The 20,857-nt window shown below is 36.0% G+C and overlaps 1 protein-coding gene across 5 annotated transcripts in view; it reads right to left on the bottom strand.

Annotated features, from left to right (window-relative positions):
* Nucleotides 1-20,857, bottom strand: part of WASHC4 (WASH complex subunit 4) — a 43,594-nt gene that overhangs the window by 11,763 nt on the left and 10,974 nt on the right. For all 5 annotated transcript variants that reach the window (XM_067308638.1, XM_067308645.1, XM_067308662.1 and 2 more), the window contains 20 exons: nucleotides 19,764-19,846; nucleotides 18,842-18,884; nucleotides 18,214-18,317; nucleotides 17,563-17,683; nucleotides 15,883-16,006; nucleotides 15,648-15,775; nucleotides 14,742-14,902; nucleotides 12,805-12,931; nucleotides 11,331-11,456; nucleotides 10,691-10,798; nucleotides 9,647-9,793; nucleotides 9,480-9,559; nucleotides 8,256-8,361; nucleotides 7,298-7,414; nucleotides 5,653-5,821; nucleotides 5,364-5,518; nucleotides 3,889-3,963; nucleotides 3,038-3,142; nucleotides 1,322-1,456; nucleotides 432-540 (listed from right to left, as the gene is read on the bottom strand). In XM_067308638.1, the coding sequence (XP_067164739.1) occupies nucleotides 432-540; nucleotides 1,322-1,456; nucleotides 3,038-3,142; nucleotides 3,889-3,963; nucleotides 5,364-5,518; nucleotides 5,653-5,821; nucleotides 7,298-7,414; nucleotides 8,256-8,361; nucleotides 9,480-9,559; nucleotides 9,647-9,793; nucleotides 10,691-10,798; nucleotides 11,331-11,456; nucleotides 12,805-12,931; nucleotides 14,742-14,902; nucleotides 15,648-15,775; nucleotides 15,883-16,006; nucleotides 17,563-17,683; nucleotides 18,214-18,317; nucleotides 18,842-18,884; nucleotides 19,764-19,846 (2,323 nt within the window). The remainder of the gene's footprint in view (nucleotides 1-431; nucleotides 541-1,321; nucleotides 1,457-3,037; nucleotides 3,143-3,888; nucleotides 3,964-5,363; nucleotides 5,519-5,652; nucleotides 5,822-7,297; nucleotides 7,415-8,255; nucleotides 8,362-9,479; nucleotides 9,560-9,646; nucleotides 9,794-10,690; nucleotides 10,799-11,330; nucleotides 11,457-12,804; nucleotides 12,932-14,741; nucleotides 14,903-15,647; nucleotides 15,776-15,882; nucleotides 16,007-17,562; nucleotides 17,684-18,213; nucleotides 18,318-18,841; nucleotides 18,885-19,763; nucleotides 19,847-20,857) is intronic.

Raw genomic sequence — 20,857 nt, 5'->3', positions numbered from 1 at the left:
ATTAAGCATCTGCAAATTCAGATTGATCCTACATGTTTACAGTAACAATGTAAAAAATATCACTGTAGTATCATGCATAACTCTCATACACAAAGTAACTTCAGCTGGATATACAGCATTTTTTGAAATATCTGAATTTATGAATACTATTTATTTACTGGGAAACGTACTCAACCTGGACAGAAGTTTCTTCCATAAAATAAAAAAAAAAGAGAATCTAAAGGTAAGACCTACGCAAGCTGTAGACACATTTTAGATTAAGACATGCAAAACCCACTCTGTATTATTAGATGAGAGTATTTATTTCACATGAGGTACAAGTGAAGTACCCTCCATATAACGGCTTTTAGCCTAAGCTAAAGTTCAGTTAGTAGACTATGAAGACTCTTCCAATAAACACTTACAATATTATCTTAGACAGGATTTCATACCGATTTGACTTATGAGTTGTCTGAACTGGTCAAGGTAACTTTGGCCATCCGGGGTCATTCCAAGTTTTCTGATGCCTCGGTTGAATTTATCTGCTCTTTCAAAGGGATACTAGAGAAATTATTTTAGAATAATTCATATGAATAACCACTTATCTTTAAATATATATTTAAATATACATTTCATGTCAATACAATTCTATTTGCAACGTATCTCTACCTCATATCTACAGCTTCATTCTAAGTACAGGCCTGCCTGTCTATGTTAGTTTGCAAGTGTCTTTTGACTAAGTCACTTGTGCAAGCTGCAAAGTGTGATAGAAGCATTATTTTTGTCTGAATAAGAAAGCATTCTTTATAGAAATAAGCACTTGACATACAAAGAAACTGCTAGCATATTTTACTCAAATACATCTCATTTTTGAGAAATCGATTTTCCATCATTGGAAATTAGACCCAAATGCTCAAATCTTGACATAGTAGAATAAACATACATGTTCACATCTATTTTGGATTCTGATTAATCTTACTATCCAAAACAGACAACTGCTTAGCATGATTTGGACCAGAAGTTTAGGACCTACACTGGACCACAGCTGAATCAAATCATCTTTTCCAGGTCACTGACAGAATGATTTTATCCAATCCCATTAACAAAGAAAATATTCAGAGCAGCCAGGATGAAACAAAGCCATTCTGAAAACGGGAATTTCTAACACTGCATTTTACTTAAAGGAAAAAAAAAAAAAAAAAAAGCTGTCACTGTCTGGAAATACACATTTAAATAAAAGGAAAGTTGTGACATTTTATGGTTTGGTACACCTTCAGCTTCACTTTCATGAAAGTGGCACGTATTTCAGCCAAGTTATTCAATCCTTCAAAATTTACTATACCTTGTGATCATTTTGATCCTTGACTTCCCTGAAGAATCTGATGTCTTTGATAAGTCTGGATTTGATATGCTCATCATACATGAACTGGCTAAAAATATAAAACTTTTTCCTCAAAAATTGGTAAGTGAAGTTCACCTAAAATAGAGTTAAAAGTCAAATTAAGAAAGCTGACAAAATAACATGCATCCCTAGCAACTCCTGTCTAGCAACTTCCTGAATAACTTGCATTTATGATAATGTAATTTAAAACCAGAAACTTTGCCACAGTTCATTTTGAATTTGTTATTCCTGCCCTTGATCTTTTTTTAACTTTGCTAGTTTAAAAAAAATATATAAAGAAAAATCTTCTCCTGAAAGGAAGAAACCTTCTCTTTCAGGAAGGGCAAAAAGGGACATGCCATAAGTTGGCCATTTCAGTTCTGTGACCTGCCCCACACTGTCTGAAATATCCTGTTACTGTCCCTTTGAAACAAAACATTTTGATTTAAAAGGGCAAACAAGCTCAACTTCCTCAGTCAAACTGTGGAGTCTGCATAACCTCCTGACACACCTTTTTACTTCCATAAAACTTTTTAGAAATACTCTCCTATAAGACAGAAGCCTATTTTCCCCCTACATATTAATTTTCATGTCTACCAGGACAACCTCAGTCAGAAGTAAATAAAGCAGCAAAGTCTACTTCAGGAAATAATGCAAAAAGCAGAACAACTTTTTCAATGACTGAAGTCACTGAAGTAACCACAACTAGCTATTCTAGTACCAAAAAGAAAAATCACTCTCAGAATAACAGTGCAAGGGCAGTTATTTCCCACAGTGTGAGGAGGCGTGAAAACCTTTTGTTTCTAATCATTTTCACTTTCAAAGAAATGACCTGAGAGTCAGCTCAACATTCACCAAGTTCCTTTCTTTTTTGTTGACGGGGGCCAGAAGAGTGGGACAAAGCAAGCAGCCAAGAGGTAGAAAAGATGAGTAGCAGATTTGAAAGCACCTGAAAGAACACTTAGTTGAACTTCAGCACTGTATCCAAATATGAGAACAACAATAAATTCCTGCTGTAATAAGCAAGCTACAGGAAGCACTCTTATTTACCATGCAGAGAGAAAAATGCCTTCTGCTGGTTAAGACCACCATCTGCATCACAGACAGCATTACAAGCACTCTAGTAATACTAAGCCTTTAAATAAATTATCATAGGTCAGCAGTTTTCATTTCACTAATACAGAAACTGATGTTTCTTAAGTGTAATTATTATGAGATCAACTTATATTAACATTGCATTTCTTCCCAAGATTTGCTTTGACAGCAGCAGAAATATCTGCATACCAAGTGTTAATAAGCAGCAACTTACAGCATGCTAGTTTATGCATGCAATTTAGAGTCAAAATGCTGTGCCACAAGTTTGATAAATATTACTTTCATAATTATTGAATTCAGAGTCCTAGCCAGGACATCTCTGTCTTTTATAGGTGTGTTTTTAGATCCCTTCACTAGCTTTTATGTAACAGCTAGTAGCAGCATAACTCCTAAGAGATTTTTCTGATATGGGCTGTATGATTCCTAAGAACTGGTTTGCTTCAGTAATACACAAATATCATTATCACATTATTAAAATTGCACAGTCAAACCATTTGGAAATGCAAGAGTTTGGAGGCTCTTTTGCACTATTAAAAGGTAGTATTAAAAAAAAAAAAAAAACACGGTACAGAATATACTCACTGTTGTGTTCATGATTCCTGTTCCATGAGTTCGAATCGAATTAGCAATATGTCGGATATTGATAGTGTTCAAGTGTTTGTTATTACTGGTTCTTTCAATGAATATCTGGAAGGGGGGGGGGGGGAAGTTATTTACCCAAAACTGACTCCATGGGATATCACCGGTCTATGTAGCCCATTCCCTATTTCTGAAAGTAGACAATAACTGTTGCTTAGGGAAAGAAAGATAAAATAGAGCATGCATATGATGAACTCTACCCTGTGTGACCCTCCAGTTTCTGGTGATTTAATGTTCCAAAGCAGATATCGCACCCAAACTCTCATGTTTGAGCCCATCCTTTATTGGTCTAATTTCTTTTGGCCCCACTATATACCATGGCAATGAGTTCCACCCCTGAATTATATGCTTTGAGAAAAGGTATCTCCTTTTCTTTCAGCTGCTCAATTTCATAGAGGGCCCCTCGCTCTCAATTATTATTCATGTTCTCCAAATCATTCATGGCGTCACCTCCCTTATAACCCATCCTCAGATATCCTTTTTTCAAGTTGAAAAATAGTAATAAATGTATAATATGTCCTTATGTAGCAGCCAATCATCCTTGCTACCTTCTCCTAGTTTCAATGTAACATATGAAATGGGGTGATCCTACAATATGCAAAATATGTTCACAGAATATTTTCAAAGAATTATCTACAGTGTCCCCCAAAATGTTTTTCCAGAGCAGCAATAGCTACTGTACAACTCGTCACTATGCATATTCAGCTGGGGTCACAGTCTTACATGTATACTACTTTGCACTGCTCGAAGCCTTCAAACCAGAGCCAAACCCAGAAGTACAGAATATACTTTACCTGATTATTCAGATTGTAGAGGTAGCGAGATACAAAAACATGAATATTTCTCATGATTTCCAAAACATCCAGACCCTGAAACAACATTATCTATTGAGAAATTTTATCATAGCAGTTCTCGATAACTACTGAGATGCATAACCACTAAGATGGGTAAACACCATTTCTATAGTTACTTGAAAACATTCCGGGAATCAACATTCTCCCTCTTCAACATCAAAAAAAAAACAAAAAAAAAACCACCTCTTCACAACTTCTGTTCAATGTTTATAAGATGTCACTTAGAAGAACAAGAAAAAAAGCAGCTAAGCTCACATATTTAAATTTACACTTCTGCCTTTTTTTTTCTTTTTTTAAAACATCCCCTAAAAGTAAGGGATTCTCAAGTCTATTTGTCAAGCAAAAAACAAACAAAAATCTGAAAAAAAAAAAGGCTGTTCTCAGAGTCAGAGATTTCTGTGACATAAATATATAGCTATTTTTTGATACTGTTTTCCTCATTCTGCTTAGAACACTGAAGTTGTGTATTTGCAATACAAGTTTGACAGTTCTTTTGTTCAATAACCTGTTGAAGGAGTCCCTCTAGTATCACTGGGCATAGAGATGATGTTATTTAATCTAAACACTCTACTTCTAATTGCGTCAAGGATTGCATCAGGATTTTTCTGTGTTTTTGTTTTCTTTGTTTATTTTAAGGTAAAGCTCATACCAGGATGGATGTTATGAAACCAGTATTGTGAAAAGACTTAATTCTCTACAATATAATCTGATGTCCAAACATTGCCAACAGAAAGCCAAAGCCAGAAAAACTATAACGAACTGCACTTTGTTCAATAAGAAGTAGCGAGTTTTAGTTTTCTCTCTCTTCCAACTTGGAAAAGAACAACCACTGTGAACATAAAAGGAAGTTGTATATCTACAAGCTTGCTAATGCAAATGAAAAAAGCTAACTGTATAAGATGTTCAAGATACTAAAACTCTTGAGGGAAAATCTCCAATACATAAATTGTACTTCTTTTGCACCCACCCTGTAACAGCAAATACTTTGACCATTAACTTGGTGAAGCAATAACTTTATTCTATATGTAACCAGGGTTAGGAGTTTCTAGGAGGCTCTAGGTCACTCTCCTATTAAACTAAATAAAGGCTTCTTGAAGTCATGGATGCCCAGCCTGTGAAACATTGCCTCTCTTGGTCACTGCTAGGCAGAACCTGCTGAGAAGCAAGCAATAAAGCAGGGAAAGTATTAAATGGGATGTTAAAAACAAATGAGACCTCAGAAGCGCAATATGAATTAACTGATACTGGTTCTAAGTATTTCCAAAGAAAGATAAGGCCCTTGTCTCTGAAGTCAACCAGAAATTAGATGCTGCTTTTTCCAAATAATTCTCCAAGTTTCATTTTAATGTTTGAGCAGCTATCTAGTATGACAATGCAATGGCACAAATTATATTCATATCCTGTGGATACTGTACCTGTTCCAAAGTCTGGCTGGGAAGATGTGCTTCAGTCATACTTAAACCATATCGTTGAGTTGCTAGGTTTCTCATTTCACTATAGGTAGCCCAGTCATGAAGAGCTACAGTTGTTAAGTTGTAGAAGGTCTTGTCCAAATAGTGAGTCACATAAGCTGTAAACACATGAAAGGATGAATTAAAACAGCCCTATGTATTTAGTAAGTGTGGAAAGAAGTAAAAAGATATACTAAAAACAAACTGTAATGGAGATAAAATAATAGTATCAAGAAAATGTATTACAACCCACCTTTTATGTCAATGAAGCGATTGAAAAAACGTATTGGGTTCAGAAAGAAGAAGTGAGCTAGATCCTTCATACCAACTCTGAAGGGATTTCTGTCATCAAGTTTTAGGTGCGTATGAACTGACAGGCGCAGGTCCTTTTCTATCTCTTTACATAATTTGTCCAGCAGGTGCTATTTAGAGAAGTTTGAAAAATAAAAAAAAATCATTGTCGGTGTCCACTTACAATGTTCTGTTAACAGAACTAACATCTCTGCACTGTATGAAAGCACTGTTTAAAAGACTGATTAAACTAGTGAAGAGAGCTTTGCCTCAGCAGGGATACACAAGTCAAAGTGAAATAACGCTTGTGAACCAGAAGGGTATTAATTCCTGTGATTCTGTACTAGCACACAATGGCAAGAAAAAGTTATACAGCTCAGAAAATGTTACACTATAGCCATCTAACTCCATTCTGTACTTGAATAAAACTTCTACATAGGACTTTAACACAATTCAAATTTAAGTCTTCTCACTTTCATCTTAAGGAGAACCAGGCTTATGGCTATTTATCTAGAGAAAACCCTCCAAATATACATATTGAAAATATTTCACTGACGAAGTACTTTACAGAGGCTCATTATGATCTTTTAACTAGAACTGGACAAGTTCAGGAACTGCTCAAGGCAATAAAAAATGCTTAGCACTCAACAGACAATGCCTGTCCAAATCCTTCCTCACACACATAAAGGCAATGTTTTTAGAACATTTTATGGCTGAATATGTCTCCTATAATGATTTGTCATGAAAACACTGTTTTCTGTCTATATTTGAACACACATTCTCTTCTCTTAACACACATAAACTCCCCAAATACAGATTCAGCAATCTATGGACATCAGCAAAATTCAAATCATATTCTGCAAAGCAAAGCACAGATGGAAATGACATTATGGTAACAGCAAAGTAGAAGGAAGCCCTTCTTCTCTCCCCAACCCCTTGCGCCTATTTACACTCAACAGTTTGAGAACTCTTCCTTATCCCTGTGCTTGTTAGGTACGCACTCCTTATAAACCCTGATTTTCATAGATGGAGCAGGTTTCCAACAAGACCACAGAAAAGCCTTGCAATAAGTGATTTGGCCTCACTTTCTGCAGAATATGCAATATTTGTTTTTGAACCTGTCAGAAAAAAAAAATTGTTCAGAAGTTGAGACCTAGGACTCAGAGCAAAAATGTGAATTCAGTTTTCCTGTCAAGTATCCTTTGTAATTCTACGCAATAGCTCTCTAAAGAGGCCACCTACATTTACGTAGTCTCCACTAGTAAAAGCCCTACATATATACTACCAACAAAAGTATGTTTTTTCTGCAGTCATACAAACAGAAGCTAATCTGACCAAAAGCACTATACAGAGTTATTGCCAGCTTATTTAATATAATTCAGAGTGCAATATTTTCATACTCCTAACCAACATGGATACCATTAATAACATCTTAAATATCCAAGATAACCAGTGAACATTTTCTCATTTATTTAAATACTTCACACCAACCTCAAAAGGTCTTTACACTATTTTTATAGATGATATCAAGTTCAATACCACAGATGTGGGCCTAAAAGACATTCCAAATATACTGTTGCCTTTAATTCCCATTCACAATAACTTACCTCATTGAGCACTTCCACGATTTCTTTGTCATAGCATTCCAGAAGTACCTCATAGGATTCCAAGTGTCTTGCATGCATCATAGCAGGTACACAGTCCCGTAGTGCACTAAACATATACTAAAAACAACTATTATGCTTAACCAACAGACTGACAGACATGTCAACAGCATCTCAAATAGCGTTCAAAGCTAACTTAAACAAATCAAAACCTCTCGTCTTCCCACCTTTATTAAAAATGGGCTTCATAAGTTCAACTAAAGTTCCCTTATCTTTAACACATTAATTTGAGGTATTCAGTTGCCACTGATCCACCAGTTGAAAGGTCATAATTGTTAGCAATTTCACCTTACACAATTCCCACTGGCAGTATTTTAATACCGTGATTAACTATGGCACACACAATACTGGATCAAATAATTGATTCTATCAGGATAAGCATGCCAAAGTGTGATTCGTTTCTGCAGCAAACACCTGTTGCTTCAAAGGTGGGGGGAAGAGGGGAAAGCAGAAAAAAACAGGACAACTATCCCACACAGCATTACTGAACTTGGCAGTAAGTGCTTTAAAAATACCCAAACCACACTGTGGAATGAAAAGCTTATGTTAAAGTTCAGCTATAGGTGTCCATTTCAAATTAGAACGAACAAATAAAGGAGGAACAAGGAGTGAGACAGAGAGAGAGAGAGAGAGACAGACAGACAGACAGACACACAGAGAGTTAACAATAGCAACCTGAGAGTTTTAGAGAAATTTGAAAGTTATACTTTTGTTAGACTTAAAACAAAAATTGCAATTATATCCTCCAGATTGCCCAAATTTGTGCTTCAGTAGTTACTCTTGCCTGGGCATGTTCTTTTCGACTGACAGTTTTTCTTGCAGAGTTTCAGTCTAAGCTCTTTCCTCCTTCTCCCATCCCTCCCATTACAGTGGCTTGTTAAACTAAGTTACTGTTACTTACATGCAGTCTAGCAGAATCAACTGCATTTTCATACACGTCATCTAAATAGATGGGAAAGACTGCTCGATGCCAGTATAAGAAACAACAGTCACACTGTGCTCGAACTCTAGAATACAAGATTACTAATTAGACACAGAATCAAAGGAAGTCATTCTTTGAACATAATGATATGCATTTTAGTGAGTTTAAACTAAAGACAAGTGCTTTCCGAGTTTAAGTTTTACATGGTTACCCTAGTGTTCCAGATGCATTGTCCTTCAACAGAAACTTAAGTTCCACTAGCCTATTTATAAACAAACAGTACACCTGCTTTAGAAACAATGTTTACTCAGCCTCTGAAAGAATTGAACCTTACACTACAGCAATATCCTAAATAATTCTCTTGATCTCAGCAATAATATTGATCTAACATAACTTCAGTAGCCTAGGAGTCACGCATATATTCTTTCTATCACAAACAGGGAAACGGGCATCTCTTGATCACAACTCATGTGCAGCACTCATCCCAGGAGGGGCTGAGTCCTCTGCTGAAGGTGTTTGTCTCTCTCCATGGAGTATGCCAGGATCCCAGGCATTCACCTGGCTTTCAGATGGCTGGTGTTATACAAATTGAGTGCCACTTAAAACTACAGCAATGGTAAAATTTGGTGTCACATATGCACTAACAGCCTCATCTCCCAAATTGACTGGTATTATCTCATAACTAATCTTAACAGAAACAATACAATGCCACAAGTAGCTGTAAGCAAATTCAAGTTTTAAGAACTGACCACTTAACTTTGCTTCATGGCCACAGTAACAGTAGCTTTATAAGCTACTAGGTTCTATATACATAAATGCACTTACAGTAATATTTATGAATAAGTGTGACGATAACACAGAGGCGATTATCAAGTTTGGGTACAAAGGAAGATTTTAGTTTAACATAGAGCCTAGTCATCTACATGTCCCAGGAAGTGATAGAATTTAAAAACAATAAGAAAAGTACATTATTTAAATGCTAGCAGTTAAGTAAAATGTGACTTGCATTTCCTGACCAAAGATTAGTGAGCTACAGGCTTAGTTTTAGAATTCTTTGTTTCTTTTTCTGTCCATCCCTGGTCTACAATATGTGCAAATATCACCACCAGCATGCAGCTGCAAGATTTTTCAACTTGTGTCATCAAGATCCAGCTCCCCCAATTACACTACGCTGCCTCCTATACATCACATGCTACTGCTTACCGCTCTACAAGTTCACTGATCAAGTCTAGCTTTTTCAGAACTAACTGAAGGGGAAGAAGTTCTTCATCTTTAAAAGTTTTCTGCGCAAAAGAAAAAAAGGACAAGATATTCAATAAGATGTTACATGTAAACAAGTGAAGGTCTGGAACAGTCCTGACGGCACTTACCATCTGTGTTCCCACACTCAATGCAAGGGAAACTATTAGTCGCCTCTGTTTTGTACTCGGTCCATTGAGGGTGTTCTCAGCCAACACCAAAGCAGACAGAACATCCAGGCGTTGCTCGCTGTACTTTTTATCAGAAATGACTCTTTTCTTGATGATAGAAAGACACAGAAGTTCAGAGAAAACTCATCTAAGCCAAAAAGCATATTTCTTCCTTTCAAAACTTATGGACTTGTCACAACATAGAGTATTTCTGCAAACAAATTAGGTTTTGTGAACAGAGCTAACTGAATCTAGATTCACCTCCTCCATCAATTCAGTGGTATTATTTATATATAAACTTGGAATATGTGCAATTCAGCATCAACATAGATCAGGTCATAGCATATAAAAATGTGCAAACTACATGCGACTACATGACAATTTTTATTCTACAGTACGTGCAACTTTTTTTTAAAAAACAGTAGCTCCCTGTTGTTGGTTAAAAAAATCCAGTTTATGGAGGAATAGCTAGAAGATTTACAAACATGGTAAGAAAGACAACTTGCAATTTCCTATGAATTCTAGTTTACAGGAAAGATTAAATGCAAAAACATTTACATGAACAAACATGGGGGACTAGGTCCTCTGGCTAAGAGGTTCATCTCAAAGATGTATTTGCAAATAGCACCATAGTTCAGAACAGGCACAGCATCACAAAAGAGTTAACTGAAAGAAAACCTTCTTCAATTTTAAGAAAGTATGCTGAACATGAAAATCCTACTCGTAAATGATAAAGCTGTATTAGATATATGCCTTAGAGCTTACATCACTTAGAAATGTGATTAGCAAAGGACAAAGCACAGCAAATAACATTAGTACTAACGAACTCTTCTATTTACTAGCCCTGCCTCTTACTCATTTTCAAATGTCAAGATCTGTTCACAGAATATTCTCCTTCATTTTTCTCCCCTTGATATCCATTTGATATACAAGTCTCAGCATATTTCTATCCATTTAAAAGCACTACTTACAGGAGGATTAATTACTAGAACTTGGGTTACATACCTTGGCTACAGAAATAGAGTGAAGAGCCTGATACTGCAGATGTTGAGTGATGTGTGTCACAGAATCTGCCACAACCATACTTCTTCGGTAAAACATGTGTTCTATTGCCTAAAGGGAATGACAAAACACAATAGATCATGCAGTAACTGAAATCATAGCCTTTAGAATTTCTTTCAATGCTTGCTGACTCATCCACACTGCAAATATAGATTCTATCTCCACTTTGTAATGTACCACTAGTTGCAGTTACAATTAACCCTCAACACCTGAAAAAAGTCTAATTACTCAGGAGCATTAAAAAAAGTTAAGAGTATATTGTAAGTTTTTTTTTTAAATTAATAATTCAACTCTGTTCTGCATAACTTTAGAAAGCCACCATCAAAAAAGAATATTTTCACTTTTTTTTTTTGGGGGGGGGGGGTGGGGGGGAAAGAGAATGAATAGGAAATAAGAACTAAAGGAAGCTGGTTAGAAAAATCAGTTCTGGTCTCCCAAACCCTATTCTTCTCTAACCAAATCCAGTCTTGAAGTAGAAGCCATGTAAAAACATTTCCCCACTCAGTTTTTGTATCATGTGGTATTTGACTAAAGCTCTCTGTAAAGGCCTAAATGAAATAAACTGTTTGGTCCAGTAACTGACCTTGAGAAGTTCCACAAGTCTGCATAGAGCTTTCACCGAGGTTTTGGTCATAGGTTTTTGCATTGACATGTAGAGATTCATTGTGGTCTTAATGATGGTGCTAAGACTATATGCATAAAGAAAACCCTAAAAATAAAATGGGGGGGAAGGGAGGGAGGAAGAGAATAAATGAATATTTTCACAATATGTCAATCAAATAAGTCCTCTGTTTTTTTTCCATATAGGATAGACAACTAACTTTTGCCTCTTCACACTAGAGCCCCCACCACTCTTCCACCTAATAAGCAAGCCTGGGATCTCCTATGAAGTTGAAGGAGACCCTTCTTTTAGGCAGAGATTATGAGCTTGCCTAAGATTCTCTAAATCACTTGATCATTAGCCTTTCCTAGAGCTATACAAATTCATCATAAGTCAATGAATTAATCACATAGCCTCAAAGGACGAATCACTTCAGACCTACTGTAAACCAAGGGGAAGAAAAAAAAGAAATGCAGCTTATCACAAGCTAAAGTTTACAGATTCCATGGAATCTGTAAGCCAACATTATTTACACAGTTCTACACTTCCTAAACAGAACTGTTGATCCCACAACAAAAGAAATGGAATAGTGTCTACAGGAACGTTTTTCAAAGTCTAAGCTTTTAAAATCATGTATTGACTACATACAGCAAAATAAAAATATCATCCAAGTTACTTTAAAGGAGGTAGCTACAATTAAAAAATGAAAAAAATAGCAAGTGGTCTATGAAACTGAATTTCTTACAGACAAGATTTACACAAGTCCATTGCAAATAATTCAAATGTAAAAAAACAGATCCTAGTCCACCTATGTCCTTAGATACTTAAGATCCAGGATCATATTTTTATCACACGCCTATTTTCATCAGAACTCTGTCAAGACGACATATCAAAACAAGCAAAAAAAAATTTCAAAAATAAGATGCATCTTACATTAAGACTACATGCTGTTAGTAGGCCAAAAGAAAACCAGCTGCCTCAATGAAGTTAGATTCTTGCAAAGTACCATCCCTAGCCAAAGCACAATGGGACAATGCAAAACTTTTTATTGGAAGTAGAAATTATGCTAAGTAGAATTAAATTAGGCACTGGTTCAGTACAACTTAAATACCTCATCACTAACAGAAGAGACAAAAAAAAAAAAAGAAAAATTTTACTACAGAGAAAACAAAGCTTTCTTGATTTCCTAAGTCAAAAGAAAGATTCAGAATTTTAGCAGCTGAATATTCAGTCAGATTTGCTTTCCCCACATGTTTTATGGGAACACCTTTTACGGAATTACTTAGAACAATATCTACTGGACATTTAAAACATATAATTCCCACATTGTAAAATAACATACAGATGACCACACAACTTCTGTGATTTGTTTTAATGTTCAACAGCTTGCACCTAAACATCAGCTTCCTGAATCACTGTACAACTTCAGGTAGCATCACATTAAAGGACTGCACACCTGAATGAAGACGTTGCAGCGGTTAGAAAGATCTTCAGCAAACTTATCCATTCGTTGCTCCTTCGACAAGATAGATTCCATTTTCGTCATCCATGAGCTCACAAAGACATAATATGACTGCATATCTCTGGAGAGGGAAACAAAGCAGCTGGCTCACTTCAAATAAGAAGGGTATGATGATTTTCTTTTCTCTTTCTGAAGCTTAAATCCTTCCAAATACACACGCACACAGACATATTATGTTTTTTATATAAAAATTTTTATATATAAAAATGAAATGTTCAGTCTCCAAAGTAAAAGCTCACTCCATTCCCAAAAGTATCAAAACTTCATGCACTCATTTAAATTTTGCTTCTCTCTAGGTAAGGATTAATCTGTCAATTACATCTGTACAAGCATAATCCAAAAGACAAAAACAGAATTTGTATCTCTTATTCTTTCAAGAGAACAAATGGCCTTCTTAGCAATACACACACTACATTTTAAATTAAAACAGTAAATAAAGCTGCCGGAACATGCTTTTAAAAATTAGACAAATTCGACCTACATCAATTGCTTAATTTTTTTTCCACCAAAGTTTGAACTTTTTAATATACATAATTTGTCATTACAGCAATGCCAGACTGGACTGTAAAACTTGTATTACATAGCATACTTCTCCAGAAGATAATCCGCTCTGATTGCGCTGGTTGTAATTAAACAGAATCTACCTCTAAAACTGCTATTTATTTCATGCTTCAGACCTGTGACACTGCAACACTACTTATTGTAGCAACTATAGTAGGAACACATTCAGGTCATTAATGACATGTCCAAAGTTACACTTTAGAAAGTATATTTTTTAAGGCAATAGCCCAATGATCAAAGGCAATGCAAAAACTTGTAAAAGACAAGAAAAGCAACTACTGGAAGAATTCAAATTAATCTAGATTTGACGACAATGTCCTCAAAGTGTCTAAGAGCACCCAAATCTTTTGTTCAACGTTTCCTGCATCTTCAGAGCTGCAAGACAAGATTGTGCTGCTGCCCAGGGCCAGAAGCAAAGCGGCCGTGGAATTGTGCTCCACCCAGGAGCGAAAGCCTGCGAAAGAATTCGGTCAGAGCTCCTGACTCTCACTGGTTTATATCCTAGGTCCACAGGAAGAGCTGGATTGGTAAAGAAGACAGGGCAGGTAGTGAAAGTAACCTGCAAGAGGATCACATCAGCAGTGAATTACTACCCTCTCTTTTTTCAACTCAGTTCTGCCAGCTGGCATGCAAGGCTGGAAGACAGCCGAGGAGGATCTGTGAAATTTAAGCACTTGCTTCTCTTCCACAGGCCATTTTCCACCTCCTTGTTTTGGCTTGCAACACAAACGGAAACCTTAAGCCCTGTTACCTCCCCACGCAGAGCAGCATAATCTTCCCCATAAGGTTGAAAACTCAAAAAAAAATTCCAACTGGTCCTTAAACAGATTTTGGAAAGCATTTAGGGAAAGAAATGACATGCAGAGCACAAGTACCACTGAAAAGGGAAAACTCTCTGCAAGTTAGTCAGCCTACTAGAGACGTACTCTCCATAAACTGACTGAAACCAGAGAGTCCTAATGGAAAATACAGCAACTCAGGTTAATAGACACTAGTTAAAAAAAAATAAGTTAAAAGTGCAGAAATAGAAACAACTGAAACAGTCAAACATTTAGAACCGCCAAGAACTTTGTGATTTTTGGTATTAAAAAAAAAAGACAGGATTTTCTGAAAGCGTAACATGAAAAATACTTGTTTGTGACTGGCACTTTTTCAACAGCACTGTAACACACATAATGCAATGAAATATAACAATTGTTTAACACCACTGAGAAACACTACACAACATGTTAGCGCACTGAACGAATAAAGCCACATGGTTATAAACTATTCGCTGAATAGCACAATGAAGTAATACTTAGCAAACATACTTGGGGAGTGACTGCGCCTTCTGCTGTAGAAAATTCTCTCTTTGCATTTTAACTGTATGAATACTTTTCTTGTCCAGAAGTTTGGCAGCAGCTGGTATCTTCTGAATCAGGAAGTCGTCAGCAAACCATATAATGTTAGCAGTTAGTGTGACGGCTGGTACCTGGAACAAAAAGAGGAAAAAAACAAACAAACAAAACAATGAAGTAGCCATAAGCCTAAGTAATTACAACAAATACCATGCCACTCTGCACAAGGTCACACTTTCTATTTAACAAATATCTGGATTTTATGCCTCTTTTGAACTGTATTAGGCAATTCAGTTTATTTATGCATCACTAGTTTCTACCAAGCATTACGTTCTCATACACACACACAAAAGTCCACAAAGTACATACACCGCATGCAAAATTGTTACTACTCTCAGTGCTTTTAAACAGTGTTAAATAATTTAATCATTTCTTAATACCAACTGAAAATGAAAAAACCCAACTGCCATTGTACTTAGAGGTGTTTGAAAATTCACGTTATATAGCAAAGGTCAAAACCACAAATCATTTATTCAGTCCCACAATACTCAAATCTATAAACTTTTTTTCATCTTTGCTGCTATATATTGGTCTTGAGAAGAAACACTATAATGGTAATTTCAAGTCATTTTACCTCACTGATGACTAAATCTAAAATGAAGTGAGAACACAAGTTTTACATTATCTTAAAAAAAAAAAAAAAAAAGTGAGGGGAAATTATAATGAAGTAGAAAACTATTAGGCCCGCTTCCTGAAACCTTTCAGTAAATTGTGTTTTCTTTCTCCAAGTCTTAGCCATGCTACATTTTAAGAAAAGAATATTATCTACTTCATTATTTTTTTTCCCCTCTTAATTATTGACAAGAGTAAAGCATTCACCTTTTTGCAGATATCTAACAATGACTTGTAAAATTTCTTGTCTATGGTCCGAAAAATCTGAAAATGGAGCACAAAGAGGCCGCAGATTCCTACATACTTGTCTCGCTGGTCAATTTCCGAAGGTTCCCCTGCAGAAACACATGCACAAAAAAAGTATTTCTGAAGTCTACTCCCAAACAACATAAAAATTTTTAGAAACAATGAGGTTGGCACAAGAAATATAAGCTGGCATTACCAAGTTTAGCTTCAACATTTGCAAAAATTGTGCGAATGGTATGAGCAAATTCTTCAGCAAACGTGCTATTCTTTGACACAGACACTCCACCATTCATGGAATCAAACTGCTGTTCTATACAGGCCTGAGCAAAAAGAAAAGAAGATACTTTTATAATGTTAATGCCATGAATACTAGACCTCAAAAGAATACTGATTTTGGAAGAGAGAAGAACAATGATCTATATTGTACATCATAAATCCGAATGTACAGTCCTAAGTTAAACATAACTAAAAATCAACATGTTGTGAAATTTCATGTTTTCAGTCTGGTATAAATAATAAAAACCTCTTCTATAGCTAATATTCAGCCATTTTATTTACTTACTTAACATTTCTGTTAAGGGGTATTTTTAAAGAAAACACATGATGCGTTAACGATGAGAATCTAGATGCATATTTACTTTTCTATATTATAATGCATTACTAACTATTAACTAAGCAAGATTAAATGCAATTTATTTGAAGGATGTGGTTCATGAAGTCATAGCATAAAACCCTGAAAACACTGTTTTGTTTTGTTTAAGTTTTCCAAAAACACATACAAAAATCAAAGCAGGAAAATATGGAGACATTTCATACTTTCTAAATATGTTAGAAAAGTATTTAATGGGATTATATTTCACAATATATTTCAAATGTTTTTGTTTTCATTGGGGGGGGGGGAAATTCCTTGAATGAATGCCAGACAAATCCCACTGACATCTCAAATTAAGCATAGCATGAAGTCTTTATATGAACGCAACATTAGAGAAAGTTAAGATGGTAGTTGTCAATAGTGATGTTCTTTGAAAGGAGAAGCTAAACTGCATTTACTGATTTATGTACAATTTCCCTTCTGGAGGCCATTCCAGAGGAAAACCTTCTTCCCCCACCTATGCCAGATGTAACAGTAAGACTTTAATAACAACCCTGTTCAGGCAGCTCTGCTGTGACTAGATTCAGCAGTGCTATCCACTGCCCACAACACCACCATATCCAGTTTCAGTACCTCAGGTACAGACACTTTTCTAAAAGGATGGCTTCTTCTAGGAACATGTATACATTAAATACATTGGAAAAGCAGTAATCCTTCTCATCCATCTGTGCACTTACTTGAATGTTTCAGAAATATCACTAAATCACTGAAGTGATTTCTGATTTTTATGACAGCCGTCTCATATGTTAGGAAATACAGCAAGAGGCCAGACTTAACATACACTTGAAGATTAATATAGCTGTGAGTTAAAATCTCCTCAGTAAAGCAAACCTATCTGGGACTTACATTCTCTACACCTGACCTCTATTAACATTTCTGGTGAAAAAACAGACTCCCAAAACATACACAGTCCTAATGCCAAGTTCTCTGTGTTTCTTTCATTCTGCAAAACAGCGAGCATCAACCACTACCATTCAAAGCCTGGCACAGCTCTAAAACATGAGAAGAGCAAGGAAGAGTCTTGCAATAGAGCATTTTTTATGCATAAATGCAAGAAAGAAATTCACATATTTAAACACTGCTGTATCCAGAACCACCACAACAGCAACAGTTAAAATACTCACAGAAGGTCAAAACCCTATTAAATACCATTCTAGAAATATCTAATATCTCATCTAATATCACAGTTTCCCCTAACGCATTGGGAAACATTTTTTTCATTACCTGAAATATCATTCCATCAAGTAACTGACATTCCAGTTTTAACAGCAACTTTTCAAATGGCTTCAGTTTATCTTCTTGAATCCCAAACTTTGAAGGGTTGTGATGAACAGATTTTAGCAGCCTGTAAGGAAATTTGGGGGGGGGGGGGGGGGGACACCACACACAAAACAATTAGAATATGCTAACAGTTTTTTATCCTGTGTTGTTCTGACGAGTCCTACATTCTGTGGAACATATTATAATTTATTGCCCACATCTGTGCCCAGCAGCAACTCCAACATTAAAAAAAAAAGAAAAAAAAGAAACCCTCTCCCCGCCCCCCAAAAATGCACTAGGTCTCCATAAGTCATTAGCATTTGAATAACTCCTATCTACTGATATTTTTCAATGAAACTGTTATTTCCCATTAATTTAACTACCTATATAATTGTTGACTCTTCAGTTTTACTCGAGTTAGTATTCTTACTCAAGTTTGTAAACTTATCTCCATGGTATATATATCCCCATTGCTCCTCATTGAGGTTCCTGGCAAAATTCTCAAGGCTACAAAAATCCATGCTCCCAAACTGACTTTCTTTGGGGGAAGGGGGGGGAATGCACATTTTCATCTTTTATGTTGTGGGACTACTTTTCACACCTTCAGAGACATACCTCTTGTACATGGTCCAGTGATCTTTCAGAGTGGCATGATTGTCAATTATTTCATCCAGGGTGATTAAAACTGTCAGCAATTCCCCCAGATGCTCATACATTGTCTGTTAAAAAACAAAAAAACAAACAAACAAGAAAAAAGACTGTGTTTATTAAACAATTTATTGCAATGGAGCATGACAGATATAATGTTGAAATGAACTGAAATTTTACCATTTAATAAGAGTTAAATCAGATTTCTTAGTCTGGTAGCTTAAAGATCAAGTATTTTGTGAAGTGACACATGGAACAGGAGCTTGCACGCAGGCCCCACTTTAAGCTCACTAATCTAATTTGACAATGAAGGTAGGATTCCCAAGTTATCTACATGCACATAGCACATATTGCATACAGTATGGGTGCATGCAAACACTTTTAAACTAAGAAAGCTAGACTTTGACACATGTGCAGGTACCAACCCTTTCCACATAAAGGGCAGGAGAAAGCTGATTAACAAAGTAAAACCTTTAAACAAGATCCCAGATTGGAAGTTGTGCTTGAAATTCACTTTCTTGCCACTTTTTCTCAGTATTAATGATTAAGGCATAGATATATCAACATAAGCAAAAGGGCTCCAAATCATTCCTACCTGAAAATGAACTCCTGACGTCTCTATAATTTTTGGTGCATTCCTGTAAACAAAATAAGTATCTTAACATCTTTTTAATCCTTAAAACAGAGGACATTTATCAATTACTTATCAAGGTTTTGGGAATATATTTTCCTTCATTAAAATAGTAACTTTCAGAAAATAAAAGAACTCAAATATAATTAGGAGTATACTCTATGTGAAATCTGTGTGCTACTATCAAATTTAATAGTGCTTTTTTGAATGCACAATATGCAACTGGATCAAAACACAGATTTCATTCACTGCGCACACATCAGCGATTCCCAGCTAGGCTAACAGCATGTAGCATTTATACAGCCCTTCAGCTGAAAGGTCTGATATCACTTCACACTTTTAACCAAGTGATATCCAGGCTACAACTTGTTCATTCAGCACTGAACAGAAAGTCTTTGTGCAGCAGTGTAAGATAAAAGTAAAAACAACAAATAAAACAGAAAAGGATAGCGTTATCCTATCTGAAAAAAGATCAAGAGCCCTACAATTATATTCTCCTTCAAGAGGATTTTCAGTGACAGTAAGAGCTCCACTTATCTGTGACAAACTATTTTGATAATTGGGCCCTCTTAACTACTATCTCAACCAATAGTGCATTAGTCTGTGGTGCATTGTTCTGGCATTTTTTTCTTATCCTATCATCTAAAGATGCTTACCATGATACAAGCTAGGCCTGCAAGTATCACGAGCAGATTTTAGACAACACATGACAGGGTTGGTTTTCACAAAAGCTAAACCCATCAGACCTCACTAAGCTCAACTTAATGTGTGAAAATCATGGTAATACTGTGAGGAACATATACTAAGATTCACAACATGAAAATAAGCAGCAGTATCGTCCATAGCAGCTGTTATTGAAAGATATAGCATTTCAGACAGTAATTACTTGTTGCTGGTATAGAGAACAGCCAGCTGATGCACTACATTCACCACCACTTCATAACATCGGGTAACAAAGCAAGACAACTCCTGAAAGACAAAAATTAAATAAATAAATAAAATGCATATATATGTATAGACCCTCATCACACACATTATTTCTAAAGCATGAAATGTAAACCGCTGAACTTGTAGCCCAAGCTCCAGGTATCTTTCCTAATCCAAATCAGTGGACAGACCTACAGCAGGATCATGAACATTATCCTAGTAAGTAACTGCTCTAAAAAGGATTTGGGACTACAGTTAAGAAGCAACTGAATACAAACTCCCAGTACAACTTGTATTAAAAAGGGATGAATATGCAGCACGGTCATATAAATAGAAACATAGCAAGGAAGACAGAAATGATTTCACAGTTGCAAACAGCTTCAGCAAGCTACATCCTGAAATACCACATTTGACACTCAGGACCACATTTTTAAAAGGATATTGAATCTTTGGAGAAGGTACAGACAAGAGTCACCACAAGGAGGTTCAATAGGCTTAAAAACTTTTACAGCAAGATATTTAAAGAGTTCACCTTATTAAAGACATTAAGAGGTGACTCAACGACAGTGCTCAAGTACCTTCAGAGAGAGAATTCCCGCTAGCAAGTGACTTTTTCGCTTTTTCTCCACTAGATTCAAGAGTTACAACTCTGGAAACGGCAGAGAGACAAATCCAAATTAGAAGTTAACACAGAAGCCTGTACCTACGGTGAGAGTGATTAACCAGTAGAAGACAACTGAGTGGACTGACTTCAAAAAACAAGACTAAACATCTTTAAGAGGTGTGTGTTGACTAAAGCAGAACTTGAGCCCAGTTACACAGTTTAAATAAATAAATAAATAAATAAAAGTCAGTTGTGATAACGTAAAGAACTGATCTTAATTTCTGTAATGGATTTTAACAAGGTGTTCCTTGAGCAATAGAATAAACAAATCTGGATTTTCCTTAAGCACAGTGATATTTGCTCACTAACGTCCCCTATATTCCCATCAGGCAAGTCAGCAGGTGCTCAGTCTGGCCAGTAAGCACACAGATGGCTCCAGACCAGACAGC

Source organism: Apteryx mantelli, chromosome 1 (assembly GCF_036417845.1).
Source record: "Apteryx mantelli isolate bAptMan1 chromosome 1, bAptMan1.hap1, whole genome shotgun sequence".
Classification (NCBI taxonomy): domain Eukaryota; kingdom Metazoa; phylum Chordata; class Aves; order Apterygiformes; family Apterygidae; genus Apteryx; species Apteryx mantelli.
Note: the sequence above shows the minus strand (reverse complement) of the source record. Positions and strands in the feature narration are given on the sequence as shown.